General features: G+C 37.1%; 1 protein-coding gene across 2 annotated transcripts in view; it reads left to right on the forward strand.

The window, feature by feature from the left end:
• LOC115447169 overlaps positions 1 to 19,934 on the forward strand; it is a gene marked incomplete at its 3' end in the record, with an annotated part of 44,498 nt that extends 24,564 nt beyond the window's left edge. The window contains 14 exon segments of one of the 2 annotated variants that reach the window (XM_037447037.1): positions 10,691 to 10,787; positions 11,113 to 11,573; positions 11,916 to 12,072; positions 13,874 to 14,069; positions 14,327 to 14,403; positions 14,617 to 14,815; positions 15,172 to 15,307; positions 16,861 to 16,978; positions 17,357 to 17,549; positions 17,918 to 18,077; positions 18,429 to 18,915; positions 19,278 to 19,419; positions 19,535 to 19,574; positions 19,821 to 19,934. In XM_037447037.1, the coding sequence (XP_037302934.1) occupies positions 10,691 to 10,787; positions 11,113 to 11,573; positions 11,916 to 12,072; positions 13,874 to 14,069; positions 14,327 to 14,403; positions 14,617 to 14,815; positions 15,172 to 15,307; positions 16,861 to 16,978; positions 17,357 to 17,549; positions 17,918 to 18,077; positions 18,429 to 18,915; positions 19,278 to 19,419; positions 19,535 to 19,574; positions 19,821 to 19,934 (2,577 nt within the window). 2 annotated transcript variants of the gene reach the window in all.
• Between the last annotated feature and the right edge of the window lie 373 nt (positions 19,935 to 20,307).

Raw genomic sequence — 20,307 nt, forward strand, 5'->3', positions numbered from 1 at the left:
GCATTTTATATTTACTGTAATATTATTCCACAAACATTTTTATATAAATTCTATGAATTAATTTTTGCTCGTCAGAGATTGCAATCAATTGCATCATACATCTTTAATACATGTGTACCAAAGCAATATAATTTTAAGTTATTTTTAATAATTCTAACTGGCTTAAGAATAGAGTTCGATTTTATTAAGTGTTTATTGTGCAATATGTTTTTAATTTCTTATTTTATAATTTACTTATTTCTTTCATATCTAATTCTAGCTATTTTAAGTAAGTTAGTACGATTTATTATTAAAGTATGGGTAATTTAGACCTAGCTTCGCAATTGGATCAGACTCAGATAATTCATTGTCATGCGATAAATACTCTAGAAGAATGTCGAAATACTCTTACTGATAAATTTAACTTTAAGGTTCTCACTTTTAATATTAGGAGTTTGCGCAAAAATTTCGATTCCTTCCTCATTGCATTGCGACGCCTCAACACCATCTGGGACGTTATTATTCTAACCGAATGCTGGCTTGATGCTAACTCCGTCATAGGCAACATCCCGGGTTACTCCTCCTTTTTCACCCAGCGCAACCTGAACCAGAACGGTGGAGTTGTCGTTTATGTTAGAGACATCTGGAATGTGAATGTTACCGAGCCTGATATTCGGGATGCGTGTGGCTTACTTATTGATGTGACTAACTTTGTGACTATTTTGGGAGTTTACCGTTCACCTTCATTCAAGACTCTAAATAACTTTATATGTTCACTCGATAGTATATTACACACAAGAAAAAGTAGCCCTAATATTATTCTTGCTGGTGATTTTAATATAGACACTTTATGTTCGGATTGCAGAAAGCTAGACCCTTCGGAATATTTATGTGTAACTGCAGCTCATGGTCTTTCTCCAGCTATCACCCTCCCCACCAGGTACCATTCTTGTCTAGATCACATATTTCTTAAATCTAAACTACAAGCAATTAGTGCAGTGGGTGAAACTGATATTACTGATCATAAAATGGTATTCTTAGGTCTAGTAAATACAACAAACAAAAAAAAACCTTTGAGATTAAAAATTAAAATCAATATCGATGAAGTCATAAAAGATTTAAAGGACGTTGATTGGACACCTGTACTTTGTGAAAAAAAAGTAAATGATGCTACCGAATCCTTTTTAAATATACTGTCACTTATACATCTGAAACACACTCGAGAAGAAAAGATCAGCAGATCTAAAGCAGTTATCGAACCTTGGATCACACCCGGCCTGCTTCGCTGTATTCGTCACCGAGATCGTTTACACTTATCAACCAGAAAACAACCGGACAACGAAATAATTACTACCTCCTATACTAGATACAGAAATTTCTGTAACGATTTGTTGCGAAAACTGAAATCTGAATATGAGAGCAATGAACTTGAAAAAAACCAGAATAATACAAAAGCATTATGGAGTACAATAAAAGAAATCTGTCATTTCAAGCAAAAACATAATCCGCCAACAGAATTATTATCAATTTCTGCAAATTCCTCTGAGTCTCTAAATTCTTGTAATCATTTCTTTGCATCTGTTGGGGCGAATCTGGCGGATAAAATACTATCTCAAACTAAAGAGACTGAAGACAATTTAGCATCCAAGGTGAACATTACTAATGGTCCAACGAACTCTTTTTTTCTGTCACCTACTGACCCAAGTGAAGTGGATAGTTTGATATCAAACTTAAAGAATAATAGCGCACCAGGTTTAGATGGTTTTACTAATAATTTTATAAAAGTGGCCAAGAAATATATAGTTTCACCGTTAACTCACATTTTAACCTCAGTTTTAGTGAAGGCTTGTTCCCTGAAATCTGGAAGGTTGCTTCAATAACGCCTGTCCATAAAGATGGTCCGAGAAACATCCCAAATAATTATAGACCCATTTCTCTTCTTAGTGTTTTCTCAAAACTGCTGGAAAAATTAACTAACAAACGCTTAACAAGTTTCTTAGAGAGTAATTGTCTACTTTCTGAAAGCCAATATGGTTTCCGAAGAATGAAGTCAACTGAAGATGCTGTTAACAAACTCATTAATCACGTAGCTACCCAGTTAGACAAAGGACAAAATTGTTTCGGTGTGTTTCTGGACCTTGCAAAAGCCTTCGACACGGTGTCTATACCTATACTACTTAGGAAATTACAACAAATGGGAATTCGGGGTACTGCCCTTAACTGGTTTCATAGCTACCTTACGAAACGAGAACAATTAGTGAGGATCGAGAGTTGGAAGAGTTCCGCAATCCCTACGTATTATGGCGTTCCTCAAGGTAGTATCCTGGGCCCACTGTTATTCATTATATATATGAATGACATACATGACCTTCAATTGGAGTCAGCTCAAATAGTGTGCTACGCAGATGACACAGCAATTGGGTTCCATGGCCAAAACTGGAAAGATGCTAAGCAAGTCGCAGAAAAGGGGCTACAATTAGTCTACAGTTGGCTTCAGAATAATCTTCTTACTTTGAACACAGATAAAACTAAATACATAATATGCTTCCACAAGACAGTAAAATCCCAGCCACCATCTTTGCCTGATCTCAGAATCCATACATGCAACCTTACTCTCTCCTCAACATGTCAGTGCAATGAAATTCGAAGAACCAAGGAAGTAAAATACTTGGGATTAATACTAGATGAACGGCTGAAATTCGCTTCTCATATACAAACTCTTGCAGGGCGGATTAGGAAGTTAATTGGTATCTTCAAAATTTTACGCAACTCTGCTAGCATTCACATACTTAGACTTGTGTACTTTGCTACCTGTCAATCCCTTCTTTCCTATTGCATTGGTGTTTGGGGCGGTGCAGGGAAAACGTTCATGCTACCCCTTGAAAGAGCTCAGCGTGCAGTATTGAAGGTCATGTTGCGTAAAGATTTTAGATTCTCTACGGACTGTTTATATAAAGAAGCGAATGTTTTAAGAGTCCGTCAATTATATATACATAAAGCTTGTGTTTCAACTCACAAATCTATAATGAAGTCCGCCGAATACAAGGCATTGTTAACTAAAAGAGTTTTTAACCTAGAATTACCTTCAGTCAGATCTAATTTTGTAAAAAAATTCCAATTATATGCATATCGCTCAATTTACAACAAGGTTGATAAATTATGTAAAACTAAGAATTACTCAGTATACGCGTACACAAATAATCTAACGAGTTGGTTGCAAAGTATTGACTATGATGCTACTGAAGCTATAATAAACGCTCCTATCACAAAAATCGTCACTTGTTGAAGTATTTTCTGTCTATAATATGTATAGATGTATATTTTTCCACCATTGTATTATTGTCAACACCTATTTAGTAATTTACAGTTGTACAACTAATGTTATATAACTTTTAATTGGTTTCCCAAGATACAGGCCTTGCCTAGTTTGGGTACTCCTGGTAATTTGCGTTGTTGTTTATAATTTCCTGTAATTTTATTTATTTTTGTATATTTTAAGCTCTTATGTAAGTCTGATTTGTAATAAACTATTTTGAATTTGAATTTTGAATTATTGCAAAATGTTGGTTAATATACCGGTGGTTTTAAAATATACAAAATGTTTCAATACATTCTACCGGGATAGGTACCGGTGTGCAATACTATTTTAGTACACAGTGCTACTACTTTTACATCGTTTTTTTATATAATATATGATTTTATTATTTTAGTAGAGATAGGATATGGAATTGTTGTGTACTTTTAGTAAACTTTTACCTTCATAGGCAACACTTAATAATATCTATTTAAATACCATACAGTGTCATTTTGACATTACGTTACTAAATGAAAAACTTATCTTCTTGAAAATAACATTAAAATACGATACTCCAACCGTAGATGTAAAATAAAAAAGTGTAAGTTACGAACAAAATAAATATTATTAAAAAGTAATTTTACTGTATACCTATTACTCAGCTTCCATAAACAATACGCAAAGCAGATCTTGGATAAATCCTGTTGAACTTGTGTATTGTTATATGGTGTTAAGAGGTTTATCTGACAAATAGGCGTATCTTTAAGTCATGGATAAAAATTACCAAAGTTATTAACATCTTGTAAGATATTAAGCCTCATCCTATAACAGTGACTTGACTGATTTTAAATGATACAGATGTAGTATTGATTAAAGAGCCTAATCATACCAGTCTACCTGGCTATTCGACTCAGATGTACGCATATTGTTCCTGGAATGCGACACGTAGGCCACAATGGCTTTAGATGAGGTGGCGATGGCCTGTGAGCACCATCGGACATGTTTGCTAATCTCGTCACAAACATATCTCGAATACGCGTACCACGCAGCCTCGTCGCGTGGCGTCAACAAAATCAACGTAACCCGACACCGTCGCTCCGATATCGATGATTCGTTTGGTGCGTGGTTCAAAGGAATTTAAATTAACACTTCACTGGGCCTCTCTGTTGGACTATATTGTTATCGCTACGTTGTCTATATTTTGAATCATGCATGTCCAAGAAGAGTTGGTAGGAAACAGTGGAACCAAATTTGAGATTGATTCCAAATTTGTTGGTAACAAAGATTGACTATATATTTAGTAGTTAGTTAGTTAGTAATGATAACGATGGTCAATTCTGTTGTTTTTTTTTGATTTCGCTAAAGTATAGGATTTCAAAATAGTTCCATTTTTATTTAATGGGTATAGGACGTTAGACTTCGAAAATACAGAGGATAACTCTTCAAATAGGATTTCGATGAATCTATTTATATTGGGTTATTAATTTAACATCTACCATATCAACAATAGTGTTGTTTTAACTTGAACATCAAATTTGCAACAAGCACCAAGGAGCTCCTCAAAATGAAATAGGTTGATAACGATTATTTGTGTATTACGTTCAATTGGATGTTTTACGATGAACAAAAAGTATTAACAAAATCGTTTTAGAAGTCTTTTGTAAGCAAAAAAATTTCAAGATCATATCTTTTCTGCTGTTCTTGTGTTATGTCTCCCTATCATTTCAAGTCACGGGCCTGCACTAATCAGAAGTATAGCTTTTAACCTGTCTACTATGATCTTATGTGGGTAGATACTTTATTCATAGCTTCTATAATTCCCGTCGCAATTGCCCTTGCCCTTCCGAACCCACCTGACCACCTGCCGAAACCCACCCCTTGTATTAATAACAAATCACAAGCTTGACTGAGCAGCGTTTACCAAACCACCCCAATACGCTAATTTGCGTAATCGTGTGAAAAATCACCCCTGTTACAACCATTGATCCGTGAAAATGCATCTGGAGTTGTGTCTATGGTTGCTTATGGCTATGGCCAGGTGTTTTGTTCATAGTAGGCAGGTTTTAAACATTATTGGTTTGCGAAAGATGGCCTTCTAAATTAAATAGTCGCTTTTTAATTATAGCCTGACTAGAAAGTAAAAATCTCCCATGTTGTGGTATATGGAACTTCTTTCTTGCACAGACGACTTTAAGTTAAAAACGTCGAGTATTTTTTGTTCCTGGTCGGCCTTTAAATATGTTTAACTCGTTTCGTCTGATTCTAACTATCAGCCCTTACAAGACAAAATATTACACCGAGCTGAAAACAAGACATTGGTTTTGTTTTATAACTTGACAAATGAGCATGTGGATCAATTAATATTAGGTAGACGTTCATTATATCTGAAAATCATGGTTGTGCGGACAACTTTAAAGTAAAAGAAACGAGATTCTGCGAGGGAGGTGTAAAGGCCCCGAAATTCAATGTAACCTGATAAATAATATGTTTATATTTTTAAATCGTCATACATACATACAGGGGTCTTGTGTGTTGTGTGTGACGATTTAAATGAAGGGTTTCCTTGCTTTTTCCTTACTGCAAGTAAAAATAGGGGGAAAACATTTACACAAGTTAACTGCTGTCGTTATAACTGTTTGTATTTGCTTAAACTGTTACGTGTTTTAGCTAATATTTAAATGTGGGCGATACGTTTAACTTCGTTTGTTAAAATTTACACATTAAATATAAACTTTTAATTTCCTATTACAGGTGTTTGTTTGTTATCCGGCTCGAGGGACCATTTTATTTTATTAATTGGTCCCCGGGTCGCTGAGACAAAATTGATTTATGTCAGTTTTTAAAGACCTTTGGTTAGCATGTCATTAGGATTGTGCGCAAGTCATAATTTAGATTCCTATAAGATTGAAACACCAGTTTTAATCGGACCTTTACAGTTGTGTCGACTAGCGAGAGATAATCATTTGGATATTTTATCACCACCCTACTCCGCTCACCATCAGGTGTCACATCTCTTTGCCGTGTCCTTATAAAAAACATCGTTAAGGTTATAGCTTAAGGTCCATTTTACATACATTTTGTTTCACCTTTAATCTGGGTAACTAAACAAGTATTGACAAGTAAAGAATTTATATTCACGTCTAGTTAGTGATTAGTTCTCGCAGTTGAAAGAAAAACGTAAAAATAATTAATATGCATGGATATATCGGCCTTTAAAATTTCGTCGTATTAAATTTTAAAGGCCGAAATATCCATGCAAATAACCTTAACTGTGTAATTGGTAAATCTGTGCTTACCTATTTGAGAGTATAGGCGCGTCCATCTTTCATAGTTTTTTATCGGTTTCTTTACCAAGATTCACCTGTGTTATCTATTACAAGGCTTTATCGTTCGTTGGCTTTTTAATTAAGGAAAGTGGTTCACTTCCTGCGTGGGAACAACAGCGTTTACTTATTACTAGAAAAGGTACATATCTATTATCTAATCATAAATATTTAAAGACTACGGTAGGCATTCTAATATTTACCATATTTATGCGGCATTAAAATATCAATGATCGTGTCCTTTAACGGTAAAAGAAAACACCGTGAGGTTAAAGAAAGCATGACGTATTAGATAAGCTCCAGAAAAGGTAATCTTTTAAGTCAAAAACAACGTTTTCACCAATCATTTATCAACATACAAAGAAATGCATTACTATCGTGTAGCGATTTACGCGGAATTCCTGCATTATGGAAATTCTCTTTGATTTAAAAGGAAAAATATATTTACATATGCGTGTTGTCATTGTAATCTATTACTTATCCAACGTGATTTACATCTGAATTCTAGTTGTTTTATTTAAATTAGGTCATCTACCTCGATTAAATCACTTTTTTATTGAAATATAGATGAAATGTTTTCTAGAATTACGTTTTAGAACTCTTTCTCTCGGTGTTTGCCTTAGTAAGATTCTGTAATCACTTCTGAATGATGTTATATACATAGTTTAGTATGAATTGATTTCTTTCATATAATATATAGTATGAACCTGCCATAATTTATTAGGTAGAGGTTACAAGCGACATGATAGCAATTCTTTTTAGAAACTTGGTTTTTGAAGGTTAATAGAATTGGTACTGAATAGAAATACTAAATTCAGCCTAAACAAAAAAATGAAGGATATTTATTGTAAAATTCGTTGTAAGTAAACAAAGCCAAGATAAACTAAAAAAAATTTTGGACGCCGTTAATCAATAATACGTTTGCAATTTCGCTATATTATTTTTTATGCTAATAATCCACCACGATAGACAAGTTGCTTAGAACTAAATTAATTATTTGAATGGAAATTATACACCGAGTAAGGTCGGGGAAAACCAGTTGAGGTTTCGCTTTATCTTGTTTAGATATTTTTCTACGAACAATCAAAAAACATGGACATTAAATCATATTGTATTCATTCGACTACTGGAAGCAGCACCTATTTTGGTAAACGTGATGTTCTGGAATTGGTTCCCAGAACGGAATTTGGATTTAGGACCCTTGCGATGATAGGCTCCCCCCTCCCTAGCTCGTGGGAGGACCTAATTTCATCAACGTATAAGTGCTCTGAACATAGCATAAGACGGAAAAGTGTACCACAGAATGAGCTACAATATCTATCGATATGAAAAGAAATATGCCAATAAATCGATTTTTCCCAATTTTCCTATAATTGTACAGATACGTACATGCCATTTACGAATATCACGCGATATAGTAACAGCGCATAGTTTGTTAGTGTAGAGGCAGTCGAGCGCGCAACGTGTTCCCTCGACCATTTGTATCGATGGTTCTGAATTGTGGTGAGATTGTTTTTATTATTGAAGTTTGGGTTGTGTGTGGTCTTTTCGGTGAATGTTAAGGTTGTAAGTATACCTCTTTAGCAGGTCTGGCCATAGAGGCAGCTTAAGGAGTTAGGTGGTTGCTAAACGTACAGGAATGTCATATCGTTCTTTTCAAAAGTGACTCTTTTTCTTAGGATATAGAACTCACATTCCAGGGAAACCAAGGGTATGTTAGTTACTGGTCAATTTTCTACTCTGACATTCTGAGTACAAATGTACTCTGCTGTGTCTTTCTTCGAAGCAGATTTTAGACTGCCAGTATAAATGAAAAGTGACCCTCAAATAGACCAAATCGCGCTAGGATGGTTTGTCGCATATTTAAAATGCTTACAGGGAAACTGGAGTCATCTTTTGTTGTGCTGGAAATGCTTACCATGGCCTTTTTTTGCTACTTTAATTTTAAAGAGTGCGAAGTCAGCGTATTAGGGACTCTACATCGTCTTCACCGATTTTCACAAACGTCGCACCACATAATATTGCCGCAATCAGCCAAAGTATTTATAAAGCAAAAAGTCCAATCAGTTATGTATCTAAAGTGGGTAAAGTAACTATTATGGTTAAGCCTAGACTCAAACCTTACTACAAGTTGAAGAATATATCATGTCTATACGATTCTTGGGCGTATACTGTATAGTATTTTATAGCAAAAAGACTAAAGAATTTTCTCAGTCGTAGTTCTATTATACGAGTTTCCGTCTCGACAGATAAATCAATTTCTGCCACCAAGCAAGCACTGTTGTGTGCCGGTTTAAACGACATTGTAGCTAGTGTAATTACAGTTCATGAAACTAACATTAGCTAATGTCTCAGGGTGTGAGGTGCAGTGATTTGTCATTTGCCATGTAGTGATTTGATGTTCAAAGTTTGGGTGGCGTCAATCGCATAAGTAGATATATTTTACAAATGCAGAAACAGTTTATTGAATTTCCGGACATAGGCAGAGGAAAAAAAGAATTAAGTCGGACCATGTAAAGCGATTTATACGTATAAGTTGAATTCAAGACTAACAGACAACTGCTTAATAACGCAGAGCCTTAGACTAGACGCCTTCCTACAATCGTAAACACTTAAAGACTAATAAAAAACTATAGAGGGATAGACTTATAGTGAGTAGAGATAGACTTTTGCAAGGGTATGTCATTCCAATATTTATCCTGTTTTTGTGGTAGGTCTCTCATATGTATGAGTCCGCCTGGGTAGATACCACCGCAATCTCTATTTCTGTCACCAAGCAGTATTTTGTAGTAACTGTTGTGTTCCTGTTTGAAGGACATTGTAGCCAGTGTAACTACTGGACATAAGACTTAACATATCATGTCTCAGGATGGCGAGCCTAGTGGAATACCAAACAATACATTGTAATTCAAGGTGTTAGATGCAGGTTCAACTGATGGGCGGTCGTATCGCTAACAGACGAACGGCAAGCTCGTCTCGTCATTCAAAGCAATAAAAAAAAGAAAGCATCTTGTATAAGGCCCCTGTACTGTAAGACAGTATGCACTAATGTTCAATTGTGACTACGTGTCAACCGTTTACCTCCTGCATAGTTAACGTCTTTTTTCGATGTAATCATGCCCACGTCGATCGACCGTCACTGTCGGTTTCATCAATGAATCTCAATCAGCCAGTGGCGTTCACCTCCCCTTTCACCAGTTGTGTCAGCGGACTGAACATGATTGGGTTCCGCAGGCGAAATTACTGGGGCGCAATGAAATAAATTAGAAAATCTCTAAAAGCAGTTGACATCGGACAAGCGAAGACTGTTAAGATTCTGACAAATTCTATACGAAATCCGTCTAACGATGGCTCTGCTTTGAAGTGTGATAAGACCGGGAGCAAAGAAAACGATATAGTAAAAGCCAATAGAAAGGCTCGTTTGTTTTCGCCTTTTGTTAGCCGGTATAAGTCTAGGGGTTACAAACTGTTTGAATAAACGATCACTTATGTCAGGGGTTTTTTAGTCAATTTAAACTCTTTAGACATCTAATTAATTATAATTAGCAAATGCAGAAGACATCATTTTAATCGTCATTCATAATCTTAAAGGGGAGACAATTATTTGTGATTTATACGAGCCGAGATCAAAAGAAGTATTAACTAAAAAAGAGTAGATAGAATACTAGGTTCTTTTAAAGAAAAAAACTTTACGGAACCATATGAGAATCCGCGACTCGCACGACGGATCATCCCGCGCATATATCGTGTTGCAATCGAATTAGCAAACTTAATGAATGCAACTCGCATTAACCCAGACGTCTGCGGACGGCGTTTATGATTATGTATATATAATGTATAGTAATTATATTCTGAGGAGCAGCGAGTTGATCGGTTAACAAGAGTATATAGGTAATATGTGGGAGAGTCGGTAGGTACCACGATATTTCTATTTCTGCCGACAAGATGCAAGCATTGTTATGTTGAGGTTGAAGGACATTGTATTGTGGAACATCAGTTATAAAAACCTCAATGAATTGCACGACAAGGTTTTTTTGTGGTGGTTGTCGTTCCCTCGTCTCTGGTAGCTAATATTTACCCGTTTTGTTGGCAGGTCCAGGGCCAATTATCGAGGACTTAGACTTCGAGGCGTATATGGGCCCGGTCGGCGACAGCTGCTATCCGCCGCAGATCGACACGCGCAGGAATGGGTATGTTCAACCATTGTTTATTTTGAATTAATTTTACCCTTGAGTAAGTTGCTAAAAATTAATTCAGTCCTCAAATAATCCGCGTTGTCAAACATATGGTTGAAGCATTTGGGTAACATTGCTCGTGGACACTGATTCGTTTTCCAAGACTTCTCATACCGTTACTTAATGTTATATAATGCATTTAAGATTTCCTTTATATCGTGGTGTTCATGGAAGATAGCATAGAGTCCCATAACTGATTTTCTCGGTTATGAAACTTCTACTTTAATAAATAATAAATTCATGTCTCGCATAATCAAACCACTTATATTCTTTACAACAGAGGCCACCAACTGCCAGAGAGTCCGCCGGACTCGGGCTCGGAGAACCCGTACAGCCCATCAGACCCTCAGCCCCACACCATCACTGTACCCCAGACGGTCCTCAGCTCCGAGTACATGCTCGTACACGACCACATACCGCCCCACGAGATACTCCAGCAGAACGGGGAGTACATCTACGAAGAACTTAAATCAGACAACATAGAGAACAATTTGGGTGAAGTTGTTGTGTTACCCCAAGATGGGATAGTCGATTTGGGCATGAGGCAAGTCCGCCATGATATAATCGATCCTATGTACCAAAATAGGTACGGGATGAGGGTGGACATGCCGGAGTTGGAGGCGATGGGGTCGCAGCTGGTGTCCTTGGGACAGGAGACGATTGCTCCTGTCTACCCTGTGCAGGAGAGCAGCGGTAAGAAGAGGAAGCTGGATAGCAATTCGCAAGTGAAATGTGAGCCAGGTGACGATTTATCTTACTTTTATAGGCATATCAATAAAACAAGGTCATGGACTAAATCTAAAATTTTCAAATGTGACTTCTTTACAACGTAACAAGGATGTAGATGGTCCTGACTTCTCTGATTAATTTTGCGTTCATAATCACGTTTCGCTGTTCAACTACTACATTAATGAACGGGAATACATTCAAGATATATAATAGACTTTTGTAATTGAATTTTTGCTCTAATAGGACATGAAGGCTTAACTCAGATTATGATTGCTGGAAGGATTATAATCAGTTTTCCCAAGTCACGTTCTAGGATCGTTCTTCATACAGACTTCAACATCCTATCTGTTGCAGCGGCACTGTCACCGGAGAGCACGACCCACGTGGCCAGGGCCCCTCCATCAGTGGACGGATCCGAGGCGGGAGACGACGCCCCCCTCCAGTGCATCAGATTCGCCCCCTTCCAGCAAACCGCTTGGCACATGCTGTATGATGGGAATTTGAAGCCGTTGTGAGTATAATTGGAAAGCTTTTTTATTTCAATCAGGCTGCGACACAATTTCATTTTCTTTTTTGTTACCTGATGGTTAGTAGTGTAGAGTCCAGATAGAAGTCGAATGATGGGGGATGATAACCTCGCGCAAATTGGTACAATAATTATACCGGCCAGTAGTTTTTTTTAATGTTTCCTTGCTGTAAGCACCGGGAGAATCCGGCGAATGGAATATTGGATCACCCAGCATAACGACAGCAGGGTCACATTATACCGGCCAGTTCGATCATGATGATTCTAGCGTGTCACAAAAATAAAATTTGTTTTTACTACAATCAGTAACTCGAATGTCGTGCTAGGAGTAAGGAAACTTACATTTCCGTTTTATAGTCATATGTAAATTAATTCAACATGATACGGTAATCAACGCAATGTCGTATAATACAATAACAGTATCTACTTTCTGTATCATTGGCAAAGCGTACATCCCCGATTCCTACCGGCTTCCCTTTTAGGTTTACGTTTGTCTTAGTTGTTTTCGGGCGATATGCTAACCAAGGCATTTGTTTTTTTGCCTCGGGTTTTTAAACTATTTCCCCCTGGCTACTGTTCTGTACCCGATTTGGTGTTATTTTACATTGAACACAAATAGCGAGTACCATCCGACAACGACTATATACAGGGCCACTTTGAGCTTGCGATACTAAATGAAACCATATACTCGTCTTCACCTTTGCTGACATTGTACTGTTCGTGTCTATAGAATATACATCAATGGCTCTCAGAATGGATTTAGCACAATATATTCTAAATATAGATATAGCCGACTATTGAGTTTTATAAAAATTTCGTTAAAGGTTGTAAAATTCTACATTTCGCAGTAAACAAAACAGGATAATGCGTTTGGTAATTCCGTTTCTTTCGATTCGTACGTGTTTTGAATTAATTACTTTTACGATTCGGATATTGTTTAGTTTATCTTCTGTCCATAACAATTGAAGTAAAACTTCAAGTATACAGCGAGCCTGTGTAGAGAAAATAAAAGCAGCAAATTCGTGGGAAAATATTAAATAACTGCAAAAATTGAATCTTACACTAAGAAGTAAGAACCTATTTTATCACATCTTGGTAGATTTTAATCGAAATGGGCTCTTGAATCCCAAAACATAAACACAGATTCTCCATTACATACTTATTATAAGGCGAGAAAGTTATAATCCAAATAGTTAGTGATTTGTATTAACACATAACTACATATTATGGAGATAGTTTGAGACCTTGAAAAGACGTTACTTTCTATATCGGATAATAATATAACTTGGTTTTTACCCTAAATAAATCTCGGTCACGTGAGCGAACGCGGGAGCAAAAGATGGCATTATACATATAAACCGAACAGTTTATGTTGGCACCCACATTTATCAAAACCATATTAAGGTTATAGCTTAAGGTCCATTTTTCATACATTTTGTTTCACCTTAAATCTGGGTAACTAAACAAGTATTGACAAGTAAAGAATTTAAATTCACGTCTATCAATATGCATGGATATTTCGGCCTTTAAAATTTCGTCGTATTAAATTTTAAAGGCCGAAATATCCATGCATATTAATTATTTTTACGTTTTTCTTTCAACTGCGAGAACTAATCACTAGCTAGACGTGAATTTAAATTCTTTACTTGTCAATACTTGTTTAGTTACCCAGATTTAAGGTGAAACAAAATGTATGAAAAATGGACCTTAAGCTATAACCTTAAGTACCTCGTCCTAGAACAACCATAAAAGCCAATTTCCTAAATTCTCATCTCATCTTCCTCAGACAAACGCCCTCATACGTGGTTGGAGCGGATAAAGGGTTCAACTACTCACAAATAGACGAGGCGTTCGTCTGCCAGAAGAAGAACCATTTCCAGGTGACCTGCCAGATCCAGGTGCAGGGGGATCCTCATTATGTGAAGACTACAGACGGGTTCAAGAAGATAAATAACTTCTGTCTACATTTTTATGGAGTCAAGGTGGAGTAGCATTTAGTAAATGTTTTTGTATAGTATGGGGCGGTTCACGTCTATCTATTGAAACAACTTTACATTCTTCCTTATTGCTTACATCTTACTTGACACGATTAATATTTGCTTGCGAGTTTATGAAGTATTTGTCGCATTGCGTCCATCGGTTATAAGAGATACAAAGACAATATAACCATATTTACAACTTATTTTTTTTAAGTATGTATAATTTGTCAATTAAAATGTATATACTTAATTTGTCACAGGCTGAAGACCCCAGTCAAGAAGTAAGAGTAGAGCAGAGTCAATCGGACAGAACAAAGAAACCATTTCATCCAGTGCCGTAAGTTAATACCAATACATATAGTTTACAATGTTACTCGTATATTCAAAACGCAAACTAATGTTCCATGTCGTGAATCACCGGTGATCAAACTTGAAAATACTATAGACAGACGTCAAAATCACAACGCAATAAATTACGTGTTAATATTTTCGTTATAAGTCAATATATCACCATACATATCACCGGTGACTCATAAAAAACTGTTTGCAGCGTGGAAATCCGTCGAGAAGGCGCTAAAGTCACCGTTGGGAGGCTACACTTCGCCGAAACCACAAATAATAACATGAGGAAGAAGGGCAGGCCGAATCCAGACCAACGACACTTTCAACTGGTGGTGGCATTGAAGGCGCACTCCTCGCATGCCGATCACATGGTTGTGGCGCATGCGAGCGACCGGATCATCGTTAGGGTCAGTAATAATAATAATATCAGCCGTGTATTATATACTTGCCCACTGCTGAGCACGGGCCTCCTCTACTTCTGAGAGGGATTAGGCCTTAGTCCACCACGCTGGCCCAATGCGGCTTGGTAGACTTCACACACCCTCGAAAAATCCTCAAGGTCAGTAAAATCATCTTAATTAAAATTGTATAAGGTTCAGATTTCATGTAGATACTCTTGCTGGTTCTTAAGTATTTTGTACTTCAACATTCAAAATTTATGTCAACTTCGATAGCGTCATTATTATCCTCAACGAATCAAAATTGAACGTTAATCCACAGCAAAAACATTACGCTTATTTCTACGGTTTCATTCCCCTTCTAGGCTTCAAACCCTGGACAGTTTGAATCCGACTGCTCTGAGAGCTGGTGGCAGCGAGGAGTATCGGAGAACAGCGTCCACTTCAACGGTAGAGTCGGCATCAACACGGACAGGCCGGACGAGTCTTGTGTTGTTAACGGTGAGTCATACATTTTCTAGCAATACTAGCGACCCGCCCCGGCTTCGCACGGGTGCAATGCTGATACTAAATACACTACAGAAAAACTGTGAACGTTGTATATGAAAACATAGCGGCCTGCTCTGGCTTCGCACGGGTATAACATAACAAAATAACTTTATTTCTCCACTATTTAATGGATGTTATTATTATATACTAGCTTTTGCCCGCGGCTCCGCCCGCGTTATAAAGTTTTTCAGACTAAAGTTTTCCGTTATAAAAGTAGTAGTTTCCCGGGAGCCTATGTTCTTCCCAGGGTCCCAAACTGTCTCCATACCAAATTTCATCTTAATACGTTGGGTAGTTTTTGAGTTTAACACGTTCAGGCAGACAGATGCAGCGGGGGACTTTGTTTTATAATATATTTTTTAGAACTTTTTAAGAGGAACAGTCCCGTTATACATCATTGTTGCATAACTTTAACCGTTTACGCAGCGCACGCAACGGAAGCTCTCAAAACTAATAATTATTCCCCGTTTTTGCAACATGTTTCATTACTGCTCCGCTCCTATTGGCCATAGCGTGATGATATATAGCCTATAGCGCTCCATAAATAAAGGGCTATCCAACACAAAACGAATTTTTCAGTTCAAACTGGTAGTTCCTGAGATTAGCCATTACTGCTCCGCTCCTATTGGTCATAGCGTGATGATATATAACATTGAGCACTCCACAAACAAAGGACTATTCAACACATAAATAATTTTTCAGTTTGGACCGGTAGTTCCTGAGATTAGCCATTACTGCTCCGCTCCTATTGGGTATAGCGTGATGATATATAGCCTATAGCACTCCACGAACAAAGGGCTATTCAACGCAAAAAGAATTTTTCAGTTTGGACCGGTAGTTCCTGAGATTAGCGCGTTCAAACAAACAAACAAACTCTTCAGCTTTATATAATAGTATAGATATAAACCTTCCTCTTGAATCATTCTATCTATTAAAAAAAAACTAGTAGTTAAGTAAAGTAAGTAAAGTAGTTTTAAAGATTTAAGCACACATAGGGACAGAGAAAGCGACTTTGTTTTATACTATGTAGTGAAGAGTTTATTCCCAAATTGCTCCGTGGAGTAAGAGATGACGTACATCATGCTTTGTTGGAGTGGACCGTATACTTTGAGCTTGAATGAGGGCAGTATTAATAGTTTTTTGTCGGTTCCAGTATTGGAAGGGGCTAGGGCTTTATTAAAAAAATATTTTGTTAGCATGAAAAGTGAGTAGGTAACGGTAAAAGCAAACGTACGGAGCGACATAGTCGTGAAATAACGACCAAGCTCCTTAAATAAAGAAAAAAAAGGGAATATTAATACCCTTCCGTAGATATAATAAGATTGATAGGAACATAAAATATATCCACTTTTCAATTACTATTTTCTACACTTAGAGGTCTATGTTTTAATAATGTAGAAGATATCTTTTTAGAGCATACTCCATCCTCTATTATTATGAAGATTTACTCATCCCATGGAATATCTGAGTCCAGTATTAACACAATCGTAAATTTCCTTGACCAGGTAACCTGAAAGTAATGGGGCACATACTGCATCCATCAGACGCGAGGGCCAAACACAACATCGAGGAGCTAGACACTGCGCAGCAGTTGCGAAATGTGCAGAGCATACGGGTTGTCAAGTGAGTATTTCTATTTATTAGCATGACTAAATGTCCCCACTGCACCTGATGGTAAGTGGAGTATATTTCAACAATCTACCAAAAAATAAGTATAGTTAATTTCATCCACGAAGACGCGCCCCACCACTTTTTGAACAGCGGTGTCTAAAAGGAGGTGGGGTGCGTGTTCGTAGATAAAATGAACTATGTTTTTTTTTGATACATTGTTGAAATGCACTCCACTTACAATCAAGTGCAGTGAGGTGCTGCGAGGTATCGTGAGGTAAGGGGACTGATCCAAGGACTTTCCTTGATGTTATCGATCGTAGTGTGCGTGTTCATGCTGCTCACGCGCACCGTAATGGATCAGGGAAGGTAGTATAGAGTGCGCGTGCGCAGGTTCGCGTACGACGCGACGTTCGCGGCGCACTCGGGGCTGCTGGGCTACGACCCGCGCGGCGCGGCGCCGGCGCGCGACACGGGCGTGCTGGCGCAGGAGCTGCGCGCCGTGCTGCCCGACGCCGTCAAGGAGGCGGGCGACGTCACGCTGCCCAACGGAGACACCATACCCAAGTTCCTCGTCGTCAACAAGGTAATGCACACTCAACTGTCGGACCTTATACTAAAAATATTCTACTTTTAGCTTAGAATAAAATTTATCTTTAATTTTAAACTAGCAAATCGATTTATTTTCTATTCTATTTTCGATTTGGAAAAGAAATTCAATTTAAATTAAATTTTAAAAATCCCTCCGTAGTCATTTTTTTTGTCGAAAATTTTATTCTCAATACTTCTCCTAAATTAATAATTCAATTATCTATACAGATATTTTAACAGAACCTTGTATAGATAAAAATCTACCTCTTCTTGCTTGCTACTGGTATCGTCAAATCTTCCTCATTTACACTACTACGCAACTAAAGCTATTACAAACAAATAAAAAACATCAATCCTCCCCAGGACCGCATCTTCATGGAGAACCTCGGCGCTGTGAAGGAATTGTGCAAAGTGACGGGCAACCTGGAGTCCCGCATTGATCAATTAGAAAAAATCAATAAGAAGCTCTGCAAAATCAGCGTGTTACAAAGACGTGATAGCTCTCGGTCTAGTGTCAGCAATGGTGAGTTTGAAAGGCCTGATCAAGTATTTAGTACTCATTTATTTAATTGTACCTCGTATAAGGGTATGAAGCTTGCCAACTCGAACACTTCTGCAATTTCTTGTCACCCATAAAAATATATTAGCCTATGAGAAAATAGTTTGCGCCAGATGTATCAGACTGGGCAGAAATGCACATAATCTGATGCATCTCTAATCGATAGAGCAAAACATTCAACATAAACTTACGAATTTTTCCTTGAAAGATTAGGTCGTGCGCCTATATTTATTTAGCTATAATATCTATTACATGTAAAGACGAATAAAAGCTCGGTAAAACGCGGATGCACTAATCGATTAACATCTATTTTAGATTCCCGTTACTCCGCCATGTCAAACTCCTCAAAATCCCTGTACAACGACAACGTGTCCATTGACCAAATTAGAGACATCGCGCGCAGCATTCGAAAGCACGAGTGTTGCCACAAAATGAACCACAACTCCCCGAAATACACGCGAAAACAGTGCAAGAACTGCCACGGAAACTACTCGAAATACGGGAAATATTACAACTACAATAAAACATGTGTCAGATATCATTCCAAAAAGCCGGAGAATCTGGAAAATTTAGACAATCCAAATTATGTTGACACGAAAGAGTTGCCAGAAGAGAATTTTAGCACTTTATCGAAGAAGAAAGACACTTGTCTATGGTTGAGGAGCGACGATGATTTCTCGTATGGCAACAGTAAACTGCGGTTCTGTTGCCGCAAAGACTACGGGGATGCCAGTAGTGAATTGATATCGAATAAATTCTTACAAATTGTCATCACTATATTGATTTTCATCATGGCTGTTTGGTGAGTTATTTTTATGTTTATTTCATGTACGAAATTATGGGTGTTGTTTATGATTATCTACTTTATTTGAATATAGATTAGGCTGCGGGTCGTTTGATACTCGTTGAAGATCAAGTAATATATTTCAATTAATAAATAATAAATTTTCATTACATTGATGACATACGAATAAATTTAAAATTATTAATCTAAATTTAACTACAAATAAATATAAAAGAAACAAATCCCACACGATATAATAGCCCTCTAAAAGACTAAAAGAGCAAAAACAAAGGCAAATCTTTTCTTCAATATTGAACTTCTAAAATGGAATCATTCCAGGGTAATGATAATGATGGAGAGTAATGATAATTTAATTTCAGTCTCGTGGTGATGTCGGCGCTATACTTCAGAGAGCATCAGGAGTTGATATCAATGAAAGAGTTTCGAATGCACGACAAATTATCGACCTACCCGCATTACAGTAAAATCAACGGAGCACCGCCTGACCACAATCATATACAAGTAAGTAGTATTATATATTGTTCTCTATATTTCTTTACTCTATACTTACATTTTATTTCTTTGTTATTTAATGGTCCTGTGAAGAGAATTTATATCGTGTTTTTTGTTGTTACAGAATTTGAAACCGTCACAACAAACTAAAAAATCTGTCAAAGGTAAGATTATTTTTACTAATGAATGTTGTTTAAATACCCTAAATTGAGATGTAGTTTGATTTGGACTGCATTCCTCTCTTTTGACAGAGACCTGTCAATAAAAAACTCGTCAAAATCGATTCAGTCAATTTTAAAATCTGGTCACTGAATCTAAGAGACATATACAATTTTATTAAATCACATACCTACTTATATTTTACATATTGTAAAAAAATATGACGACATGACGACGTCTGCCTGTTACAGAGAAAGGTCCGCACAAAACAACAACGGAGTTCACGACCACAGCGCCCACGGAACCTTTGCACACTGCTTCCACGACAATACACCCCACCAGGAATTACGTCAGCAATCTTATAAGTGAGTATTTGGAACTAAACGATCAAAGCATGTTTAACAACTTCTGAGTAATGCTACTCGACATATAAATGTATAAGTCGACCAAAGACAAGTCACTCTAATCTATGATTCCTAATAAATGGCAATAATCGAGTACTATCTACATTGGCTATTTTAATACGATAACTGTTAAATAAAATTTACTTGTAGCACATAGTCAATAATGTTGTGTGCTATGTAATTATTGCGCGTACATGGCAGCAATTTGTATATTTGTATCTAATGTATGTATCAATCAAGATGACGTTTCAAACGTGGCTTTCTATCTAATGAGAAACTGCTGCATATTCAGAAAAAAAAATCTTTCTTCGGAGTTTTTTTGAGTACCTGATTT

The sequence above is a fragment of the Manduca sexta genome, unplaced genomic scaffold (genome assembly GCF_014839805.1).
Source record: "Manduca sexta isolate Smith_Timp_Sample1 unplaced genomic scaffold, JHU_Msex_v1.0 HiC_scaffold_54, whole genome shotgun sequence".
Taxonomy (NCBI): Eukaryota; Metazoa; Arthropoda; class Insecta; order Lepidoptera; family Sphingidae; genus Manduca; species Manduca sexta.